The 25,221-nt window shown below is 34.5% G+C and overlaps 1 protein-coding gene across 3 annotated transcripts in view; it reads right to left on the reverse strand.

The window, feature by feature from the left end:
- The window catches only part of ATF2 (activating transcription factor 2), an 83,938-nt gene that overhangs the window by 5,626 nt on the left and 53,091 nt on the right, over positions 1-25,221 (reverse strand). For all 3 annotated transcript variants that reach the window (XM_046019330.1, XM_046019331.1, XM_046019329.1), the window contains 3 exons: positions 14,905-15,054; positions 11,132-11,338; positions 1,639-1,744 (listed from right to left, as the gene is read on the reverse strand). In XM_046019330.1, coding sequence (XP_045875286.1) covers positions 1,639-1,744; positions 11,132-11,338; positions 14,905-15,054 — 463 coding nt within the window. The remainder of the gene's footprint in view (positions 1-1,638; positions 1,745-11,131; positions 11,339-14,904; positions 15,055-25,221) is intronic.

Raw genomic sequence — 25,221 nt, forward strand, 5'->3', positions numbered from 1 at the left:
CTTGTGATCTCTGTCAAATAAATAAAATCTTAAAAAAAAAAAACCAAAACCAAAACTTATTAATATAGACTTTCAGTTTATTTAAGGGTATGAATGGCATATAAACTCATCATCTATAATCCTTATAAAACCATCTTTATAAAATTATTGCTTAAAATGAAAAAGGCTTGCCTTTACTCAGCATACGCTTCCTTGATTATAGAGATAAAACTGTTGAGATTATCCAACAGATTATCTAAGATTAAAAAATTGCAGATGAGATAAATTTTTAGTTGGATGTAACTGAAAAATTCATTTTCCTTCTAATTTTGTAGAATAATTTGTATATTTCTTTTTGAACTATCAAAATTCAAGAGAGCTCTCTTGTTAAGAAAATCATATATGCATAATGCTGAACTCAGTAGCTTCTATAGGAAATTATGTTGTTAAGTCAGATGGGAGCCATAATGGTTTCATCCTTCCAGCAATCATTGTTAATACAAACCCCAAACATATTTCTATATGGGTCCAATTTATTCCACAATGTGTTTCACCATCCCGTGAAAATGACTAGATATCAAAGGACTGAGATTTGCTCAAAACTGACAAAAATCAATGTTCTAAATATATATGGCAGTAGAGAGTTGCTAAATCTACTGAATCTTTTAAATTAAAAAATATTGCCTATTCTGATGAAACTGCTTACAATGACTACAAGTAAAGATGGTGGCCATTAAGTTTTATCGTGAGCACCTGAGGAACTGTTTGCATCCAATACAAAATGTTTCTTTCTTTTGAATTACTGACACTGGCAAATTAAAATGAAGTGGATACATATGGTTGAAACAATCTTCACATTTACAAATATCCTGAAATATCACTAAATCATAAAAGGGAAAGCTGTGGGTTATATATTATGAATGTTGCCTAATGCATCCCCAGCTCTGTTATTTGTTACAAATTTGTGTACGATGGACAAAATTGGCCATTTATTCAAGAGTAACAGCTGGCTCCAATATTGTGCATCTTATCAAAAAAGAAGGACATTACAAGAAGGAAAAAGCACAATTAACCTCTAAAATGCTGAAAAAAGAAGAATCTCATTTTGGGGAAAACATGTAAGAGAAAACTTAAAAGCAGATAATTTAAATGGTGTTCTGTTTTAGCATTTTTATGACTAAAAGACTCAATATAAAGATCTGAAACAATATAAAAATTGCACAGTGCTGATATTTAATAAAGAACAAAAGGACCCGATACTGTAAACGGGTACTCTATACTTAAGTGAAGACAGTTCATTAAAAAAAAAAACATTACTGAATGGAGGGCTGGTAAAGAAGTAGTGTTTCACTGTCATTCTAAGACAAAAATGCTAATCTGGGAAGCCAAAATATCATCAGTACATACAGTACATTTTAAATTATTAACTTGTTTTGTTGGTGTATAATAACCCCTAGGAAAAAAGCTAGAAATAGGAAAATTCAAAAATTCTCGATTCTATAAAGTATATTCCCCATTCCATAATAACCTCGCAAGTTCTGATATTTAATATTAAATATTAGAACTGCAGTCTTTTTTTTTTTTTAATGGTAGCTCGGTTGGCTCTTGCAGTGTTTCACTGATGTTGCCTAAGGCTATAGGTAATGGAACATTACTCACTATGATAGCCAGATTTCTTCTGCATGGCGGTTACAGGGCAATCTTTATGAGCCAGAAGAAGCTGTTTCAGCTGTGCCACTTCATTTCTCAGCAGGGTGACTTCACTCTGGAGAAGAAACAACTTATGTACCTTAACAGCATCAGACTAAACATTTCTTACTGTTCATAACAAGTGAAAATTAAGAATATCGGTTATCTTTAACAAAATACCAAAGAATAAACAAAATATACTGCCTAAATAGGTTTAATCAGTACACATCAGTTTGCATATTTTAGCATTTTTACAAAGACTGCAACTTGTATAAAAATTTAAACGAGATAATGACATGACTTGGAGAACATATTTTGAAGTTTTTATATTATCATTTGCCTTGGGACTGCTTATGTATTACAGGTTACCCATAAAAGGTATTTTTTACTTATGCTGCATATTCTTTTGATTATTTGAAAAATTAGAAACATCAAGGGAGTCAGAATGAATTTCACTGACTCTGCACTTGAAAATGAAAAATTTATCCTGGAAACTCAATTAGGCAAGTTTCTAGTTTTCCAGAAACTATGAAGAGCTCCACAGGGGAAACCACAATAACCAAAGAATCATGGATACTTAAAATGGAGCAAGGCACTGTGTTGGACATGGAAACAATGTAAGCAGATGAAATATCTAAACAGTTTAGCATCTCCCCGATCTAGGTAATTTGTACACATCTAAATTTAAATCTGACAAATTAATGGTGGATTGTCCTAGTCCTTATTATTTTTTTTTTTTTTAAAGATTTTATTTATTTATTTGACGGAGAGAGAGAGATCACAAGCAGGCAGTGAGGCAGGCAGAGAGAGAGGAGGAAGCAGGCTCCCTGTGGAGCAGAGAGCCTGATGCGGGGCTCGATCCCAGGACCCTGAGATCATGACCTGAGCCGAAGGCAGCGGCTTAATCCACTGAGCCACCCAGGCGCCCCCTTATTTTTTTTTTTAACGATTTTATTTATTCATTTATTTTAGAGAGAAAGAGGGCACAAGTGAGGGGAGGAGCAGAGGAAGGAGAGGGAAGGAATCCCAAGCAGACTCTAAGCTAAGCCTGATGTGGGGCTTGATCCATGATGCCCAGGTTCATGACCTGAGAGTTGGAGGTCTAACTGACTGAGCCACCCAGGCACCCCTGGTGTAGTCCTTATTAAAAAATGAGCACTTCAATGAAATGTGTAAGCCTGATGATTCACAGACCTGTACCCCTGGGCCAAATAATACATTATATGTTAATTAAAATAAATGAGCACTTCAGCTGTTGTTTTGGATGCATTAATCCGGTAAATTCTATATAAAACTTCCAAATTAAGAGATTCCACTTAATTCCTTTTGGTCACCCTCAAATATTAAAGATGCATAAATTAGTGATAATTACTAACATTCAAGAGTTAGAAATAATGTGGATTTAATAAAATGGTAAGGAATTCTTAATTTAGAAATACCACTAAACTACTTATTTGAACTTTTATTAACCTTAAGTATTCAGATTTCATCTATGAACCCAAAATTTAAAAAATATAACAAGCATTGTACTTTTCTAAAACCTCAGGCACTTTGTTTTCCATCTCTTGGTCTCCTAACCAGAAAGCTGAATGTAAAAATAATTTAGCAGATTAGACTCATTAGGTCTCCTTAAGTGATCAATGACAGAAACATTAAAATTCAAAGAATAAAAAGTTAAGCAAGTCTGTTGGTTAGTTTCTCACACCCCTATCACAACAAACTGCAACAATACATTAAGGCACAGAACAAAAACTGATGCTTACAGTAAAGCTAAACATTAAATAAAGGCTAAATTGTGTTTACAAAATTGTATCTGAGGTTAAGAATGGGTGTACAATGATCAAAAATACAAAAGGGGAATTTTTAGAGTTTAGAATTTTGCTTTTAAAAAATAAGTTGTTTCGAAAACTCATTTCTATGGACTACTGCAGTCAGTGTCAATATACTAATTTTACAGCTCTTTATTAATGACACCAAAAATGAGAAACCAGGTTATGAATAATCTAATACATAATACCCAAAATCTTTCCCTCTCTGCTGTCAGCTTGATCTTGAGACTCCTAACAGGTTTCTCTCTTTAACTTCTGTAATATGAAAGAGGGCTGGATGTGTATTTTTATTGTTTATTTATTTTTAAGATTTTATTTATTTGGCAGAGACAGAGAGAAAGAGAAAACACAAGCAGGGGGAGCAGCAGACAGAAGGAGAAGCAGGCTCCCTGCTGAACAAGGAGCCCGATGTGGGACTTGATCCCAAGACCCAGGGATCATGACCTGAGCTAAAGGCAGATGCTTAACTGACTGAGCCACCTAGGCATCCCTTGATATGTATTTTTAGTTCACAGTATATAATCTCTTATAATCTGGTGCCTATGACCACCCTTTCACATTATTTGACCCTATGGAGAAAAAAATTAAACTGTTTTGACCTATACAAATAGAAATTTTGAAAATACACAGTGTTGTCTCTACCTACAAAAGTCTTCCTCTCCTTTTTCTTGCCTTGCTAATTTTTCATTCATTTTAAAGAGTGAAATCAGTACAGTGTAAGTTCAGATAGGAAAAGAAGTCCATTTCTGTCCTCACAGACACGTATGCACATGCACGTGTACATTTACATAGCATTTACTACACAGGATTGTTGATTTTTGGTTTACTTGTTTGCCACCTCTGTTAGATTGGGAATTTCTCAAGGGTAGGGATTATCTTTGCTTTTTGTATCCCCAGAGTACAGCATACAGCCTACTACAGACTAAGTACATAGTTATATTTTAGAACTATGAGTAATTCTATGTTCAGGGGGAGGAAAAAAATTTCCAAAGAAAGGTGAAATGAAGTTGCTTAAATAATATAAAACTGGTCAGAGGTCCTAATTTCATTATTTATACCAACAACTTCACCAATGTATCCACACTGTTAATTTTCTCAGACATAAAATGATAATTGGCATATTTTACTATGTCATCTCAATTACAGAATTTTTTAAAAATCACAAATGCCCTCTCTCCTAAATATCCTACATAGACATTTAGCATAAACCATATTATGATTTTTTTGGTCAAGGTAAACATTTTTGGTAAGATAAAGCAGATGCTGGGAAAAATTGTTATTCTGGTCTAAAATAAAATGTAAATTACTTTGGCATTGTCTGTACCATTGCTCCATTCCATCTATAGCTACTCAAAGGTTAATTATATACTATGAACAAAAAAAAAATTTTTTTAACAGTTTATATGAAGCAGATTAGACTGATGAAATCATGACAGACCAAATCAGCCAACTGATTAATCTATCAAAGCATTTCACTGATACCTGGCCATAGACTGAGGACCTGGTATTCCATTAATTTATGATCTTCGACTTTCTAGTTCAGCCACTACCCCCAAAATAAAAGAAATAATATTGGACAGTTTCTTCTTTGGAGAGTTTCTCATTGCTAAAAACATGATTTTCTTCATGTTTAGTCTTCACAAAAATCAAAGTATCAAGATTCCCATCACACAGTTCCAAGGACTGTCATGGATGTAAAACCTTATAATGGAGAACACACGTCTGTAACAAAGAAAAAAAAAATGACAGGTTTCTTAATACTTTATTTGCAAGGAAATACCTTGCAAAATGAATGGGAATGACCCTTCTCTTATTCTCCTTCAGAGTATTCTCATACTTTGTTTTGTGCCTGTCTCCTCTGCTAGACCACAAATTCTGTAAGTGTAAGGACAATGTCTTTTTCACTGTTTTATCTCCTATGTCTAATAACATGCCCTGCACACAATAGATGCTTAATGACAGAATGAATAATAAATAACCAGCATTTGCATACTGTAGTTGTAACAGATTTCTCTATACCCTCTCTCTCATTTGATCTTCGTAACAGTACTTATTCTATGAGTATGGCAGATAGGGAAGTAAATACTCAAAGATTTTTAGTAAGGCCTAGTAAAAAGAAGTACTAGGTCTCAGGCTCATAATAAAATGTATGAAGTAGTAGTGGCATCACTGTTACCTTCTCCCTCTCTAGAACCTGGTTAAAACTCAGGGGAACAGAAGAAAGGCAGTGATAGCGTAGAATACTTTTTTTTCCCCCCAGAAATTAAAACAAACAGGTTTAGCATCTTCCAATTATCATCATTCCTTTATATTTCAAATGATAAATAAAATACTGTTTGGGTGGGTATCAGAAATAAAAGTTGATTTTTTTTTTTTTTTGGATCCCTTTTAAGTCAATAGAGCAATAACAAAACCTCTTTTGTTATCATTAACTTATCGGTGAAAACTCCTCACATATCCAGCTATGGAAAAATGCTTTTTTTCTTTTTCCCTTCAATTTATTGAGCTTCTACGCCACACACATTTTGCAATACCTGTTTTAAAAGCAAAATCCACAACAAAAACTCCCAAGTTTTATACAAAGAGTAACTGTTAAGGAGCTACTATTAGTAAAGAATCTGCCTTTGTTCACAAAGGAAACATGCTGAATTTGTAAGCTGAAAACAAAATTCAAAAATGAGTGTAACTGAAAAAGCCACAAAGAGGTGAAAACTCTTTCCAAGATAATAAAATCATCTATTATCTTTTTTTAAAAAGATTTTATTTATTTATTTATTTATTTAATTTATTTATTTGACAGAGATCACAAGTAGGCAGAGAGAGGAGGAAGCAGGCTCCCTGCGGAGCAGAGAGCCCGATGCGGGGCTCGATCCCAGGATCATGACCTGAGCCGAAAGCAGAGGCTTTAACCCACTGAGCCACCCAGGTGCCCCAATCATATATTATGTTTAAAAACATAATGATTGATAATCAACAGTATCCAAGTTTTGGTCTAGATTGCCGTGCCTCTAATACAATTTGATGAAATTGTCTTTTTAGCAACAATTTTAGAAAGCTAAAATATAATTAAATTCAGTGAGCGGGGCAAGAGAGTTGAATAATTAATATTCTTTAAAACCTAATATGTATTTAGGAAAAATATGTACAGTCACACCTCAACACTTGTTAAAATTTATTTGTAATATATAAGTAACCATGGGTCATTACTGCCCACTATACTGATTAGCTAAGCCTGTATGTCACGTGATGGATTATTAAGGAAATGTAGAACTGATGAATGTTTTCACATAAAGTAGAGTTTAATTATTTCTCTGACATTCAATTTTCTTTACAAGTCATTCTGTTCTTCACAGTTAACGGTTTTGCTGTTGGCAGACTGAAATTTTTTCTGCCTGAATCTGTCATAAGCATGTTATTAACTCTTAATATTCTGAAAACCAGAATCTGTCACTTTTTAAAATTGTTTTTGTTTGATAACTAAAAAGCAACAAAAAATAAAAATCACTTATGCACTTAAAACAACAGAGAAAGTCATAATTGAAGGACTTTTCTTACCAAACTGTTCATGTTCTCAACAGCTTCTTCACAACTTACTCCTGGTAGCTGTCATTCCTAAAATTCTACTTACAATTAGGGATTCATTCCTATACCAATTTCCATATCTACACATCTAACTATAAACCTTTTATTAATGAAACAGAGTTGTGCTATTTTAGTGTACACTATTTTTTTTTGAGTAACTTACTGAATCTGACATGCCCATGAGCTAGAATTAACCATTTTATTTTTTAAAAAGATTTTTTATTTATTTGTCAGAGAGAGAGAGGGAGACAGAGAGAGCAAGCACAAGCAGGGGGAGCATCAGGCAGAGGAAGAAGCAGATTTGCCACTGAGCAACGAGCCCGGTGCAGGATTTGATCCCTGGACCCTGAGACTATGACCCAACCATGACCCAGGCAGAAGCAGACACCCAACCAAATAAGCCACTCAGGTGCCCCTAGAATTAACCATTTTAAAGTGAACAATTTAGTGGCATTCAGTTCATTTACAATGTTGTGCAGCCACCTCCCTCAATCTGGTTATAAAACACTTCTGTCAGTCCAGAGTAAAACTCCTTACCCATTAACCAGTTTCTATTTTCTACCACCCTTCCCCCTGCCCCCATACCTGGCAACCATCAATCTGCATTTATCTCTACGAATTTCTCTCTTGATATTTTCCTTTTTTTCTCACAGAAAGAGAAAGAATCTCAAGCAGACAAGACACCCACATGGAAAGTGATGGGCTCGATCTCACTACCCTCAGATCGTGATCTGAGCCCAAATCAAGAGTCTGACACTTAACTGAGCCAAACAGGCAACCCCCTTCTAGATATTTCATATAAACGGAGTCATAGGTGGCTTTGTTTCTGGCTTCTTTCACTTAAGGAAAAATGTTCTGAGTTTATCCACATTCTAGCATGTTCATCCACATTCACTCCTTTTTATGGTTGAATAATATTCTACTATATATACATACCATAATTTATCTATTCATCTACTGTTTTCAACATTTGGGCTGTTTTCAACAACTTTCCTTTTATCCCTAACAATGTATTCTAATTTTCCAGGTTAACACATACATATGAACTTCATTTTCTTCTTTTGCAAAAGTATTTTAAAGAGCATCTCTTAGGGGATGCTGGGTGGCTCAGTTAAGCATCCGACTCTTGATTTCTGCTCAGGTCATGATCTCAGAGTCATGGGATTGAGCTCTCCATCAGGATCTGTGCTCAGTGTGGAGTCTGCTTGTCTCTTTCCCTCTGCACCTACCCCCAAATAATAAATAAAATCTTAAATAAATAAATCTCTCTCAAATAAATAAAATCTTAAAAAAAGAAAAGATAACACATTATTTCATATATTGAAATTCTGATATGCACTTCTAAAATTAAGAACACTTTATCTTACCATGATTCCATCATCACTTAGTTTTCAATGATTAAAGATACAGATTTTACTTTTCTGTTTGTAATTTGAGGTATTAACCAATGTTATATTCAACTGTAGAGCTTAATTTAGGAATTTCTTGAATTTGACTTCTATTTAAAAGTTTCATGTTGGAAATGATGTGTTGTTAACTTTAACCTAGATGATAAATCCTGCCTTTATTCCTCCAATCAAGAAATGTCTACCGAGATTAAATACAAAAATATATTTTACAATAGTAACATTTAATCATAGTTTGTATGGTGGAAAAAACAGGAGATGAATGAAACAAAGATTATATTTATCTTGAATACTGAATTTTTCAAGGTTTTCTGAAATAACAAAGCACTGCTGCTATTAGTAATGGTGACCAGGGTTGCAATACAGTTACGGAAATAGCAGTATCTCATGAAAGCTGTTAATACGGCCATGACTTGGGTCAAAGCAGAAAACTGGCCCACCTAAAGTTGAAGAATATCCTGTAAATGATACTGTATATTTCTATACCCCTGTACAGTATAGTTTTCAAACATTTTTACTTCTTAAAAAGGACAAGAAGCCAAATTACAAAGGAAAATATTGATAAATTTGAGGTTTAAAATTTATGTATTTAAAAATACTTGCATTCATTCTAACTCAACTGATTTATGCAAAAAATCCTCAGGGAAGTAGGATCAACTGATACTTATCTCTATTCTATGGGTAAAGCAATTGAGGCTAAGAATGACAACTAAAAAATAGCCAAGTCATTCAGAAGCATAATTTTGTTAAGAATACAAACATAAAAAAACAGATGCGCCTAAATCATTTTGTTAATGTAACATGAGTATTTGAAAATTTAAACTAGTAATTCATAATCTGGGAGAGACCTGGCAAAAGAATAGCCATTTTTTGAGCATAAATAAATTAGTACCTATAATCTGTTTCATTTTATTTAAGAGGGAAAAAAATCAGAAGTTTTTTTCCTAAGAAGTTATGAAAATAGTTCTTGAGTAAGAATTTATCAGATGATGGTAAGACAAGTATTTTTTTAAAGATTTTTTTTTTTTATTTGACAGACAGATCACAAGTAGGCAGAGAGGCAGGCAGAGGGAGAGAGAGAGAGGAAGCATGCTCCCTGCTGAGCAGAAAGCCAGATGTGGGCCTCTATCCCAGGACCCTGAGATCACGACCTGAGCCGAAGACAGAGGCTTAACCCACTGAGCCACCCAGGTGCCCAAGAAAGTATTTTTTAAAATACCCTAGTGTATGTGTGTGTGTGTGTATGTATGTATGTGTATATATATCTATATATATATCTGTGATGTTATAAATCATGTTTAAATTTTTTCTAAATGGTTAAAATAAAATGGCTAAAAATAAATTTTGCAAGACAATTTACTTGTTCTAGAGCTTATGCAGCAAGATCTAAAGCACAATATGGAATTTTAAAAGATGACTGCCTCACATATAAAACAATTTTTATAAAATTTACATTAGTAAGTGCTATGTCTGATGTTAAAAACTTTTTCCTAAGCATTTAACAGACGTTTATATTGGTGACATCCTTAAAGATAGATCTAACAAGTCAGCAAGTCTCAACATCAATTATGATTATATGGAAAGATTCATTTTTCACTGGGAATGGCTAATTCAGAAGACTGACCAGTAACGATTACAACTCATTAACATCAGTTTTCTAGCTGATGCTCATCAAATGGTAGTTTACAAGATTTTCCTGGAGAATATTCACAACATTAAAACAAAACAAAAGGTGGGGCACCTGGGTGGCTCATTAAGTTAAGCCTTCCACTCTTGATTTCGGCTCAGGTCATGATCTTAGAGTCCTGAGATCCAGCCCTATGTCACCATGCTTAGTGGAGAGTCACTCAGGTTCTTGTCTCCTCCCTCTCTTGCTGCTCCTCCCCTAGTTCTCTTTCTCTCCACCACCGCCTTGCTAAGACAAATGAATGAATAAATAAATAAATCTTTAAACAAAACAAAAATAAAAGGAAGAAAGAAAAATCAGAATGAAGGAAATAATCTTAGTGCTCTCTGACACCATTACCAGAAATCTTGGCATAAGACTGAAAAAGGAGTCTTAAAACCTTTTTATTCCATGAGGCTCCTAAGAAACCCATCTGGGGCACAATGGCAGAGAGTATGAAGTGATCACTAGCCATACTGTATCTGTTCTGTGGATAATTAGAGCCCTTCAGTTTCCAAAGCTGTCAATCTGACATTTTTTCTAAGCACTACATTCACTCTAAATAAACAAAACTTACAATTCAAAGAACCAAAGAACTTAAAAATATTACTGAAGCAACTTTACAGTTGTGATACAAACCAAAAAAACTAGAAAAGTGAAATACCAGTGACAGTTTAAATTTTAAGATTCTTTGAATTTTATATACCACAACTTTACAAACTTCAAGCCATATAGTTTTGGTACTTTCATAGTACACAAGTAAAAACTTAACATCTAACATTTCCTTATTGTGTCAGTGTTGCAAGTTTTGTATTACTTTATCTCATTATTCAAATAGGTTTACAGAACTATGCTTTACTGTAGATTTCATACACACCCACTATTGTTTGTTAAAATGTCTGGAGGGCTAACTGGAAAAAACAGGGAGAACTAAGTTCACGATTATTAAAAAAGACCAAATTTACATATATGCACCATACCTGCAGTTGACCATTTAATGAACTCAAGTCTTCTGCTTTCTTCTCTAAAGACTGAACCCAGACTTTCCTTTTTTGTCGGCATCGTGAAGCTGCTGCTCTATTTCGCTCTAGAAATTTCCTCCTTTTTTCATCAGGATCTTCATTAGCTGCTCTTCTTCGACGACCACTCGTATTTTGGGTCTGTGGAGTTGTGTGAGCTGGAGAAGCCTGTAATAAACATAAATGGAAGCTTTTTATGTTTGTATATAATGAGTGAGAACATGGGTAGTAAAGAGTGGCAGAAGAGGAAGATCTATTAATTTTGTTTTCTAAGTCTCACTGTTTATATCAGTATTTTGAGATGACATGAAATATCACCCTGTGCTTTAACAAATTCCTTGAAATAAATAAGTACTGCTAAAATAAAATTCTCATTAATTCATTATCATAGTGAATATATTTCAAGTTTGCATAACATTTCATTTATATAGAAATAAAATGAAGGGGCGCCTGGGTGGCTCAGTGGTTAAAGCCTCTGCCTTCGGCTCAGGTCATGATCTCAGAGTCCTGGGATCTAGCCCCGCATCAGGCTCTCTGCTCAGTGAGGAGCCTGCTTCCCTGCCTCTCTCTGCCTGCCTCTCTGCCTGCTTGTGATCTCTCTCTCTGTGAAATAAATAAATAAAATCTTTAAAAAAAAAAAAGGAAATAAAATGAAGAAGTTGAAAATGCAATACAAATGAACATGTATAGATCTTCTATTTTTCCAAGTGTACTTTTTAACATTATGGTAGAATACAGTCCTTTGAAAAATTATAAAGTACTAAAGTAAAAAAATTTAATAATTTACTCAATTCACTATGAAAAACCATTTACTTGCTATTTTTTAAATACAATTTTAAAAATAAAAAATAGTAAAATTTTCTCTTAAAAATTGGTTTCTTTAAAATTGAGTAAAAAGTTGAGGAGTAAAAGTACAGTAGTGCTCCCTTATCAGCAGGGGATATGTTCTAGGACTCCCGTGGATGCCTGAAACCATGGGCAGTACTGAATCCAGTATGTTTTTTCCTATGCATCGATACCTATTACAAAGCTTAATTTATAAAATTAAGTATAGTAAGAGATCAACAGCAACTACTAATAAAATAGAACAATTATAACAATATACTGTAATAAAAGTTATGTGAATGACCTGGTCTTTCTCACTTTTAAAATACTGTACTATACTCACACCCTTCTTCTTGTGATACGAGATAAAATGCCTATGTCATGATGAGTGCTGTGAAGTGTGTAAGCCTGAGGATTCACAAACCTGTACCCCTGGGGCAAATAATAACATTGTATGTTAACTTAAAAAAATGCCTGTCATGATGTGAAGTGAGGTGAACGATAAAGGCATTATGACATAGTGCTAGGCTACTAATGACCCTTCCAACAATCTGTCGGAAGAAGGATCATCTACTTCTGGACTATGGCTGACCATGAAAAACTGAAACCTTGGGAGCTAAACTGCAGGTAAGATGGAATTACCACATGTACATATTTTGGTATACTCAGCTTTTCTTCTGTTTTTGAGATTTAGGGTCAGGTTCATGTGATTATTAATTCATTAATTCATTCTCCTTGTTGGCAGAATTCCACAGGAGTCCAGATTTTAATTTTTATTGGTTCCCCCTGCCCCTCAACACATCAGCCTAGTTATTTCAGATCAGCCAAAGACAGTTTTCAGTCACTAGTGATACTGTCTCGCATCTGGGATTATAGAACAGTATGTTCAAGCCTCTCTCAAATCCCAAAATTATGCCACAGAACACTTGAACTGGGGAGACAGGAAATGAACCCTTGGAAATAGTGCAAAGGAAATGGCACTTTGTGACCACAGGCACATGACCCAAGGAAGCCTGAAAACAATCTTTTACCTATAAGTATATTCCAAAATGGTATGAATAAACAATACTTCTATCTTCTCCTTACCTACATAATACACAAAAGTCTTATATATAAGCTCAATGCAAGTTCCGCAGGGAAATCACCAAACTACTTCTCACTCTACAAACTCCAAAAAACATACGTTATCATTTAATTCCTTTTCCAAATAACTAGGATTAAAAATTCTCAGGGCAATTTAATTTATACTGTATTTTAATTGTAATAAAGATTAAGTATTAGATCATTTCTTTTACGTACATAACTGTAAGTTAATCTTTTAGAAAAATATTTCTATGGCTTGCTTCAAGAATGGCAACCTTGAAATATTCTCTTTTCTTCGTCCTCTTAACTTATTGATAATAGCAGGGTTTTTTTTCTTTTACTTATTTGGCTGAATAGGAAAGAACAGTTTTTTTTTTTTAAATTGACAACTCAGTTATTACACAAATACTAATCACAAGTATTATAAGCAGAAACTAATACAGTTACGTTTGTATATTTTTACACCTAACAAGAATTTAGGGCCACTTAAAAAAGATGTATTCTTCCTTCTCTCCCTCTTTCCATTGATTCATTCATTCCTCATTATTAAAAAGAACATAGGGAGTACCCAGAAAGTAGTGATACAACGGTAAACACAGATAAAGTCCCGCCTTCAAGAAGCTCCCATCCAATATAAGGATACAAATAAAAATTAGATTGAGGTAAACTTTAGTTACTATAAATAAATAATATATTCATTTCTTTTAAATAAATTTTAAAGATATGAAAACCACACACAGTTCGCAGACCACATGAAAAAACACCCATGGCCTGGATTTGGGCCCTGAGTCAGTTTGCTAATCTCTGAATTATGAAATTAAAACATACACACTTATTTTCCTTCTCTCTTGCTCCAAGTTGTTTAATGGATGACTACCACAACTACATTCCACTTTATTACTTATTTCTTTAAAGATTTTATTTATTTATTTGACAGACACAGTGAGAGAGGGAACATAAGCAGGAGAGTGGGAGAGGGAGAAGCAGGCTTCCCCAATGAGCAGTGAGCCCGATGTGGGACTCCTGGGATCATGACCTGGGCCAAAGGCAGACACCTAATGACTAAGCCACCCAGGCGCGCCTACATTCCACTATATTCTAAATTTTGTGAAGATGAAATACAATTATCTAAAAAGTTACAATTATGAGGCAATCTAAAACTTGCCATTTACCTGTTTCTTTAATTGCAAAGTTTTGCTTTTTAATGCCAATGCTAGTATTAAGTATCTTTAAGTACCTTTTACCTTAAAAGTTCTAAATAGAGTTCTAAAACATTTAGCAGAAATACAGTAATCCTTCCATGGAGAAATGCACTACAGACATAACAGACATATTAGTCATCTAATATGCAGTCACAAACTAGAAATAAATGAAAAGGACCTCCAGCATAAACAGTTTCCATAAAGCATATATATCCGCTCCTTTGGCAATGTATCTCAGATTTTCATCCAAGAATCATTTGATTTATGTTAGTAATGTAATAAACATACACACAAGCACACATTATTTGCTGAATACAATCAACAAAAAAATGATTTAAAAAGTATCGATGGATATTTATGCCATGTCAGGCCAAGAAACACAGATACCCACAGAAGCAATTTCACGGTGTCTTGATCAGTAACAACTGCCTATCTTATTTATTTACTTATTTATTTTGGGGTATCAATACTTTTATACTGAACTACCTTTTCCCAAGGTTTCTGGTATATTTTTAATTATGACCAGAAATAATTTTTTTTCAAAGTATATACAATGGTCATTTAAATTACACTGTATTTGTTTCTTAAAGGATGATAAAGTACTAATGATAAAAACACACATACCGGAGTTTCTGTAGTGGATGTAGCTGGCTGTTGTAATGACTGTGGTCTTGATTCCTCTGACTGAGTTCTAACCAATCCGCTACCATGACCTTTGACAGTATCACCATTGGTAACTGGAGGATGTTGCTGGGTCAAAGCAGCTTTTAATCTCTGAAATGCAAACACCAATTTAAAAAAAAGTTCGCTGCTTTCCACTCAATTCCAACTCCCAACAATTTCTTTGGTTAACAACAACAACAAAATATTTGTTAAGGAATGCAAGAATACACTTGGCTTTAAAATTAGTTTTTTTTTTTTTAAAGATTTATTTATTTGACAGAGAGAGATCACGAGTAAGCAGAGAGGCAGGCAGAGAGAGAGGAGGAAGCAGGCTCCCCGCGGAGCAGAGAGCCCAATGTGGGGCTCGATCCCAGGACCCTAAGATCATGACCTGAGCCGAAGGCAGAGGCTTAACCCACTGAGCCACCCAGGTGCCCCTAAAATTAGTTTTATCATTACAAATAGTAAGATAAACACTTTGAGAAGCTTTCCTGAGTCTGTATGGCACTACTAGAGGATTTTACACTTTGCTGTTCCCTAACAAATTTCGAGAAAAGAGTGAAAAATAAAAACACTGTTGACTGAAAATATTTAGCTCTGCTCAACTAAAATAAGCACACAAGTTAATTACGTACACTTTCACCTATTTTCTCCTACTTCGTTCTTGTATCTCCATCTTCCCAGGCTCCGCCTACATCTTAAACTTAAACCTCTTCCAAATTTGCGCCCAACTGATCTCTGCTTGATGGTCTGATGTCAGTGCCTGTTTGGTCAACAACCTGATGTTGTGTTTTTTTAGGCCACTATATTAACTGTCAGACTGAACCTCCTCCTAGAACCTACAGTTAGGTTTGCCTCTGTTATGTCTTCCCTGTCTCCAGTAAGAAGATTTAGTTCCAAATCTATCCCCTCTACTATGTTCCATTTGCCAGTTAACTGAATTGTTCCTGATCCACTGTCAGAGTATGAATAACCTAGTGTTAGGAGGAGACCCTAAACATTTATGGCTATCTCTTAATAAATATGCAATTTGCATAAAGCTTATTATTCTACTAGTAAAAAGGTATAATATGTGAATAACTTATCTCCTCAATCAGACAGTAAGCTCTTTCTTTTTTGGGGTGTGGGGAGGTAAGATTTTGAGTTAGTAAGCTCTTCCAAGAACAGAGATTGCCTTATCTTTCTCTGCACCACTTTTAAGCAACTGATAAACTGATCTGCTACATAACTGAGCAACACATGTATTTGTTAACTGACAGAAATTGGATTCTTTGGCAAAAATGGCACAAGTGATATTTGGGGTAGTTTTATTGTTAAAAATATATAAACATGAAATAATTAGCATAAGATAATCATACTGTAATATCTTAGAAATGAAAGGGACCTGAAAGACCTGGGACTATTATTGCTGATATTGTTTTTAATAAATGAGATATAGTCCTTAAGCCCACAATAAAGTTTCATCACAAAATTTGATACAGGTAGGAAAGAGAGAAGAGCTTCTGAAAGAGGTCCCCAGATGACATTAGTACAACTGCTTTCACTTACTTCAACTAAGAACAACTAAGAAAATTTACAACTATACCCAAATTTGTAATTTCTTTGTTTTCATTTATGTATATCTCCTTACCATCTTTAAGTGATCCAGACCCCTGAAAAACTAAAGCATACATGAAAAGGTCACTAAAATTTCCCAAGGCAGTAATTATACCTAGACAAGTATTACTGCACATTTTTTCTCTACTGCTATACATTGTAGATTCTGGGTATGATTTTAAAAACAAGCCAGTCAGTAGTTTAAAAAACAAGTTTATTGGGGTACCTGGGTGGCTCAGTCAGTTAAGTGTCTGCTTTCAGCTCAGGTCATGATTCCAGGATCCTGGTACAGAGGACCTGCACTGGGCTCCCTGCTCAGCAGGGAGCCTGCCCTCCCCACCCCCACTTATTCCTGCTCTCTCAAATAATAAAATCTTAAAAAAAAAAAAAAAGTTTACTGAGGTGTAAGTTACATATAAGAAGTCTTTTTTGTGCATAGCTCTAGAGTTTTAACAAGGGCATTGTGTTGTGTAACCACCCTACAATCAGGTACAGAACAGTGCTACTATTCTCCCGAATTCCCTTACACTTCTCTCCTCTCAGCCCCTCCCCAGCCCCTAGAAACCACTAATCTGTTTTCTGATCCCCGAAGTTATGCCTTTTCTAAAATGTCATATAAATGGAATTATAAAATGTTAACAGCCTTTTGAATTTGGCTTCTTTTAGCATAATGCACTTGAAATTCATCCTTGTTATCAGTATTTTTTCAATGAGTTTCTAATAGGACAGTGTCCCTACTTTACAGATTAGGAAACCAGAGATCATTTGGCCAGGGTCACAGAAATAGCTAAGACGCAGGAAATTGAGACACTTATGACTGATGGGATAATAAGGACATGTGTGGATTAAACTAAAGTTAGATAATGGATTAAAGGAGTAGTTGGCTGCAACCAGAACTACAGCTTAGGCAAAGTGGTCAAAGAACTTAAAACAGAGTCTGAAAGTGCAGATCATTATAAACAGAACAAAGGAGGAAAATCAGGTGAGGTGGTCAGTCTGCATAATTAAATCTTTTAAAAACAGCATGTTACACATCAAAATACAGTAAACAGCATCCAGTCTATAGTGTTAGGTTACAGGGCTTTCATTTCTAGATATAAAATGTGCATAAATACAAGTAGCAGTTGAGATGTAAAGCTTGGTAAATTATGTGTTGATAAAACATTTTTAAGTCCTTAGGTAGAAAACATAGAACTGAAGAGCATTTAAAGTTTTATAGTGAAGAGCTTAACTCTTAGAATTAATGAAATACAGTAACTGTACATATGGGAGTCTGAAGTACATAAACATCACTCTCTTGAATAATCTTTAGTAGGGCAAGTTACTACCTTATAGAGCACTTTAAAAGCAGCATCAGTATTCATTCATTATCCTCTCTTGACTGCCCTAGTGTATACAGTACTCACCCCGTGAGGAAGCTCTAATGTTTGCTCCATGCTGTTACATTGATTACAATGGGTCTGACTTAGAAAAAGTGTGCCACTGGGTACAAAATTTAAGAAAAAGATTTTCAAGGGTTAATTTACCCTGTTCTGAACTGCACATATATATGTATTTTAAAAAGCAGTTAAAAAATAGACATATGCTAAAAAATTAAGAATGGGTTAGGTGAAAAAAAGATGTCACTAAATATGAGGATTCGTGAAAATTTTATAATAAAAGGATATCTACAACCACCCATCTACAACACCCATATGTATTTGTCAGAGACAGTTTAAAGAACGACAAATAGTGTGGTTCAAAAATATCAATGAAAACATATATAAATACCATAGATATTTTTTCCAATAGAATTTTGGAACTAGAAGATATACTGATGATCAATTAGTCCAATCAGCAGCTTACAGATAGACAAACTAAGGTCCAAAGAGTGAATGAAGTTACTTTCCAGAATCAAAGAGTAAGTCAGAAGCAGAGCAAGGATCAGATATTCTGCTAACTCCTAATTCACTGAACACATCTTCAAAGTTTTGCCAAACTAGAGCTTTTGCCTATATGAAGTGTTCTAAGTATATCAGCAGTCAATAAGATATTTCTCTCCATACAGAAATTTAATATAATAAAAAAATTGAGATCCAAAATGTCTGTATTCCCAACATGTACAATAAAGCTGAAGCATAATTTCAATTTTAAACTTTAGACACTGCTGGAAAAAAACTAAAATATCGTTATTACTATATTTCTAAGCAGACTAGTGTTTAAATGTTTGGAATTAACTTTTAGCAACATAAAATTCAACTACTACATTGAGAACTTTTTTCTTAGATATAAACTGTGTCAGAGAATGAATAGTTCGTTGTGCTGACTGAAACTATGTCCTCATTTTAAGAAGTAATCTGCTAAAAACAATTTGCTATTCAAACTCTAGGTTATATTTCACACTCCTGAAAACAAATTTTATCACATCTGTCAGAACTTAGTAGGAACAAACTACTCCATCATAGTTCAAAGAAAAAACATAATGTTCTCTAGAAACAATTTATGAAAAAGTCAGATCCATATTTCATATGTGCCACAAAAGCTCATCAGAGTAATAACCCTCCTTCTCCTGGGTGTTATCCTACCATCTGCTGCTCTATTACTTATCTTTATTTTGCAACTAATTAACAGCATAATCTTCTAAATTCAGCAAGTTAATTATCATTATTGTGGTCTTTGCAGCATCATCAGTCCTCATGAAGCCTTGTCTCCCCACCCCCAGAGAACATATGAAAATGAAGTAGGTTGCGAGAGAGTCTGTTTCTTTGGAGTGGGCTCATTAGGTGTTTGCTGATTAGCCTGGCATGCAGAGGCAGGTCAGAAGAATTCTGCTGAACATGAGGTTCCATGCAGGGCCCAACTAAGTTAATGTAGGTTTCTAAACAGTTGCCAAGATGCCCTCTGTCAGCTCTCAGTAGAAACCCCCTGCAGAAAACCTACTGGCTACCCACTGTGTGCAAAGGTATTTCTCAGTTTGTCACACAAGACTTAAAGGAACGACTGTGGAGAATGCTACCAAAATACTTTATTAAATCTTAACAAAACTCCTAAATGGTTAATATTTTCTTATTCAGACAAGTTGCTTTTTGATTACAAATATTACATAAGAAAGTTGTTACATTACAAGAGTAACACAGATGGAAACTATCTCTTGTTTACATGCTTAATGACAAAACCCCCAAACCTAAATTTGGTGAGGTCAACAGCAATTCTTTGGAAGACAGTAGATGCTAGGAATTTTTCTGTTGTATTAAAAAATACTAGATAATCTTGTATTCATGGATCCTCACCTACACTTCTTTTTCTTACCACATTCTCACTTTTCCGAAGACTTAAAAGTTCTAACCAAAAAAGTCTGCTCTGAAGAAATTTTTTTAGCAATAAAAGGATCCATTTCAATATCTATAGTAGACACAAACAATGCATATTTGTCTACCTATAAGCACTAGACATCTGAAAATCAGGGTCCCATAAAAGCATCCCTGGCTATCTTAGGATACAAATAAGTTTCTCTTCAGCTGTAGTGTGCTAGTCATTCTTGTGTTCTAATGCCATTTCTCCTACATGACTTATTTTTTAATGTATCTTTCACTGTATTTAATTTTAATTCCAGTGTAGTTAAGTTATATATTCATTTCAGGTGTACAATACAGTGATTCAACAATTCCATTTTTGCTCCACGTTCATCTAGATAAGTGTACTTTCAATTTCATCTATTTCACCCTCTGGCCCTTCTCACTGGTAACCATTAGTTTGTTCTTTGTAGTTAAGAATCTGATTTTGGGTTTGTGCTTTTTCTTTATTCATTTGTTTTGTTTCTTAAATTCCACATACACGTGAAATCATATGGTGTTTGTCTTTCTCTGACTGTCTTATATTGCTTAGCATTATATCCTCTAGATCTTTCATACTGTTGGAAAAGGTAAGATTTCATTCTTTTTATGGCTGAGTAATATTCCATTGTATATACATACCATTTCTTTATCCATTCATCTACTGATGGGTATTTAGGCTGCTTCCATAACTTGGCTCTTGTAACAATAATGCTGTAATAAACAAAGGGGTGCATATATCCCTTTCAATTAGGGTTTCTGGGTTTTTTTTGTTTTTTTTGGGGGGGGGTAAATTATCAGTAGTGAGACTACTGGATCAAAGGGTAGTACTATTTTTAATTTTTTGAGGAACCTTCATACTGGCTTCTACAGTAGCTGCCCCAGCTTGCATTCCTGCCAACAATGCATGAGGTTGCCCTTTTCCTACATTCTTGCCAACTTGTTTCTTGAGTTTTGGATTTTAGACCTTCTGACAGGTGTAAGGTGGTATCTCATTGTGGTTTTGATTTGCATTTCCCTGATGATGAGTGACATTATCTTTTCATGAGTCTCTTGGCCAGCTGTATGTCCTCTTCAGAGAAATGTCTGTTCACGTCTTCTGCCCATTTTTAAACTGGATTATTGATTATTTGTCTTTTTTTGGTGTTATATAGGTTCTTGATATATTTTGGATGCCAAGCCTTTATCAGATCTGTCACTTGCAAATATTTTCTCCCAATCAGTAGGCTTTTTGTTTTGTAGGTTTTCTTTGGTGTGCAGAAGCTTTTAATTTTGATGTAGTTCCAACAGTTTACTTTTGCTTTTGTTTTCTCTAGCCTCAGGAAACTCTAGAAATATGTCGTTACAGTCAATGTCCGAGAAATCACTGCCTGTGCTCTTTTAGAATTTTTATGGCTTCAACTCTCACATTGAGGTCCTTATTCCATTTTGAGATTATTTTTATGTATGATGAAAGAAACTGGTCCAGTTTTGCCAGTATCATTTGTTGAAGAGACTTTTCCCCAATATATATTCTTGCCTCCTTTGTTGAAGATTAATTGACCATACAACTGTGGGTTTATTTCTGGGCTCTCCATTCTGTTCCATTGATCTGCTGACCTATTTCTGTGCCAGTACCACACTTTCTGATCACTATAGCTTCGTTATATAACTTCAAGTCTGGAATTGCACCTCCTTCAGTTTTGTTCTTTTTAAAAACTGCTTTAGCAGGGGCGCCTGGGTGGCTCAGTGGGTTAAAACCTCTGCCTTCAGCTCAGGTCATGATCCCAGAGTCCTGGGATCGAGCTCCGCATTGAGCTCTCTGCTCAGCAGGGAGCCTGTTTCCTCCTCTCTCTACCTGCTTCTTGGTCTACTTGTGATCTGTCAAATAAATAAATAAAATCTTTAATTAAAAAAAAAAACAAAACTGCTTTGGCAGGATGCCTAGGTGGCTCAGTTGGGCTCCCTGCTCAGTGGGAAGCCTGCTTTTCCCTCTGCCTGTTGCTCCCCCTGCTTGTGTACTCTCTTTCTCTGACAAATAAATACATTATATATATATATATATTTTTTTTTTTTTTTTAAACTGCTTTGGGGCACCTGGGTGGCTCAGTTGGTTTAGCGACTGCCTGCAGTTCAGGTCATGATCCTGGAGTCCTGGGACTGAGTCCCGCATTGGGCTCCCTGCTCCGTAGGAGTCTGTTTCTCCCCCTGACCCTCTCCCCTCTCATGTTCTCTCTCTCAAGTAAATAAATACAATCTTTAAAACAAACAAACAAAGTTTTGGCTATGGGGTCTTTTGTGGCTCCATACAAATTTTAGGATTGTTTTGTTGTAGTTCCATGAAAAAGGTTGCTGGTATTTTGACAGGGACTGAGTTAAATCAGCATATTGCTTTGGGCACTATAGACATTTTAACTGTAATTGTTTTTCCAATCATTGCATGAGCATGGAATATCTTTCTGTTTGTTTGCATCATCTTCAACTTCTTCAGTGCTTTATAGTTTTCAGAGTACAGGTCTTTCACGATTTTGGCTAAATTTATTCCTTGGTATTTTATTATTTTTGGAGTAATTGTAAATGGGATTGTTTTCTTATTTTCTCTTTCTGCTGCTTCATTATTAGTGTACAGAAATGCAATGGATTTCTGTACATTGATTTTGTATCCTCTGAACCCACTGAATTCATTCACTGGTTACAGTAGTTTTTTGGTGGAGTCTTTAGGGTTTTTAATATATAGCATCATGTCATCTATGAATAGTGAAAAGTTTTACTTTCTTACTAATTTGGATGCCTTTTATTCTTTTCTCTTGTTTGCTGTGACTAGGATTTTTAGTACTGTGTTGAATAAAACGTGTCCTGTTCCTGACCTCAGAGGAAAACCTCCCTGTTTTCCATCATTATGATGTCAGCTGTGGATTTTTCATATAAGAACTGTATTATGTTAAGTTATGTTCCCTCTAAACCTACTTTGTTGAGGGTTTTTATCACAAATCAATGTGGTCCTTTGTATATGCTTTTTCTGCATCTGTTGAAATGATCATATGGCTTTTATCCTTTCTTTTATTGATGTGATGTATCATGCTGAATGATCTGCAAACGTTAAACCAAGCTTGCATCCCTGGAATAAATCCCACTTGATCACAGTGACTGATTTTTTTTTAATGTATTACTGAATTTGAACATTTTATTGAGGATTTTTATGTTTATGTTTATCAGAGGTATCAGCCTGTAGTTCTCTTTGTGTGTGTGTGTGTATGTGTGGTGTCTTTACCTGGTTTTGGTAGCTGTGTGATACTGGCCTCCTAGAATGAATGTGGAAGTTTTCCTTCCTCTTTTATTTTTTGGAGAAGTTTGAGAAGAATAGGTTTTAACTCTTCTTTAAATGTTTGGTAGAACACATCTGTGAAGCTGAGTAGTCCTGGACTTTTGTTTTTTGGGAGTTATTTGATTACTGATTCAATTTCATTGCTGGTAATCAATCTGTTCAAATTTTCTGTTGCTTTCTGATTTATTTTTGGGAAGTTATGTTTCTAGGAATTTATCCACTTCTTCTAGGTTGCGCAGTTTGTTGACATATATATAAGTTTTCATAATATTCTTACAATCCTTTGTATTTCTGTGGTGTCAGTTGTTATTTCTCCTCTTTTGTTCTGATTTTGAGTCTCCCCCTTCCCTTTTTGATGAGTCTGGCTACAGATTTATCAACTTTGTTGATCTTCTCAAAGAACCAGTTCCTGATTTCATTCATCTTTTTTTTTTTAATAGTTTCTATATCATTTATTTCAGCTCTAATATTTTTATTTTCCTTTCTTCTGCTGGGTTTGGGTTTTGTTTGTTGTTTCCTAGCTCCTGTAGGAGTAAGGTTAGGTTATCTGAGATTTTTTTTTTTTTTTTTTTTGGCTTCTTAATAGGCCAATATTGCTATAAACTTTCCTCTTAGAACTGCTTTTGCTGCTTCCCAAAGATTTTGGACCACTGCATTTTCATTTGTCTCCATGTACTTTTTTTTTTTAACTTCCTCTTTGATTTGTTGGTTGACCCATTTGTTGTTTAGAAACATGTTATATTTGTGTTCTTTTCTGATTTTTTCTTGTGATTGATTCCCAGTTTCATTACATTGTTGGAAAAGACTGATGGTGTAACTCTGATATTTTTGAATTTGAGACATTTTTGTAGCCTAATATATGATCTATTCTGTTCCAGTGCACTTGAAAAGAATGTGTATTCTATTTTATGATGGAATATTTTGAATATGTCTATTAAAACATCTGGTCCAATGTATCATTCAAAGCCAGTTTCCTGATTTTTAGTTTAAATGATCTGTCCATTGATGTAAGTGGGGTGTTAGAGTTCCCTACTATCAATGAACTTTCAATTAGTTCCTTTATATTTGTTATTAATCATTTTATGTATTTGAGTGCTCCTATGCTGGGTGCATAAGTATTTATAATTGTTATGTCTTCTCGTTGAATCGTTCCTTTAATGATTATATAATGTCCATGTCTCTTGCTATAGTCTTTGTTTTAAAGTCTATTTTGTCTGATAAAAGTATTGCTACCCCAGCACTCTCTTCACATCCATTTGCACGATAAATGTTTCTCATCCCCTCCCTTTCAAACTGCGATAGGTCTGAAGTGAATCTCTTATAGGCAGCATATACATGGTATTTTTTTTTATCCATCCTGTCATCCTATTTCTTTGGAGCATTTAGTCCATTTACATTCAGAGTATTAACTGATAGATATGTATTTCCTGGCATTTTGTCATTTGTTTTGTTTTTGTAGATCTTTTGTTTCTTTCTTCTCTTGCTCTCTTCTCTCACTGTAAGTTGGCTTTCTTTAGTGATATACATGGATTTCTTTCTCTCTTTTTTTGCATATCTACTACTGGTTTTTGATTTGTGGTTACCATTAGGTTTGTATAACATCTTTTATAATATCTTCTGAGCCACATGTCATTTTAGCAGAATCGCTACTATACTATTTAGTATGTCATTAAGAGATTATAATAATATTGGTCAAATAAATCCTTAGAGATGAAGAATCAAATGGAGAGGATGTTTAAATATTTTTAAAGAGTTGAAAACAACAACAAAGCAAAATCCAACTCAAGCATGAAAGAAGAAATTGTAAGTTTTACTAGGATGGATAGCAGACTGGCAAAAATTTAGTCTATGACTTCAGCTGGAAGAGCAAACATAGTCTAACCAATCCTCTTAAAGAAACCAAACCCCACTCGAAGTTTAATCAAACTTTAAAGTTATTAAAGTTTTTAGGGAAGTTTGTTAGATAATTGAGGGGCCTATAGAGAAAATGGGATATATTAAGTTTAAAATTAAGTTTAGCATGTTTAAGATTAATTATATTTGAAGACCTTTAAAAATACCATTATA

Source organism: Meles meles, chromosome 9 (assembly GCF_922984935.1).
Source record: "Meles meles chromosome 9, mMelMel3.1 paternal haplotype, whole genome shotgun sequence".
Lineage (NCBI taxonomy): Eukaryota > Metazoa > Chordata > Mammalia > Carnivora > Mustelidae > Meles > Meles meles.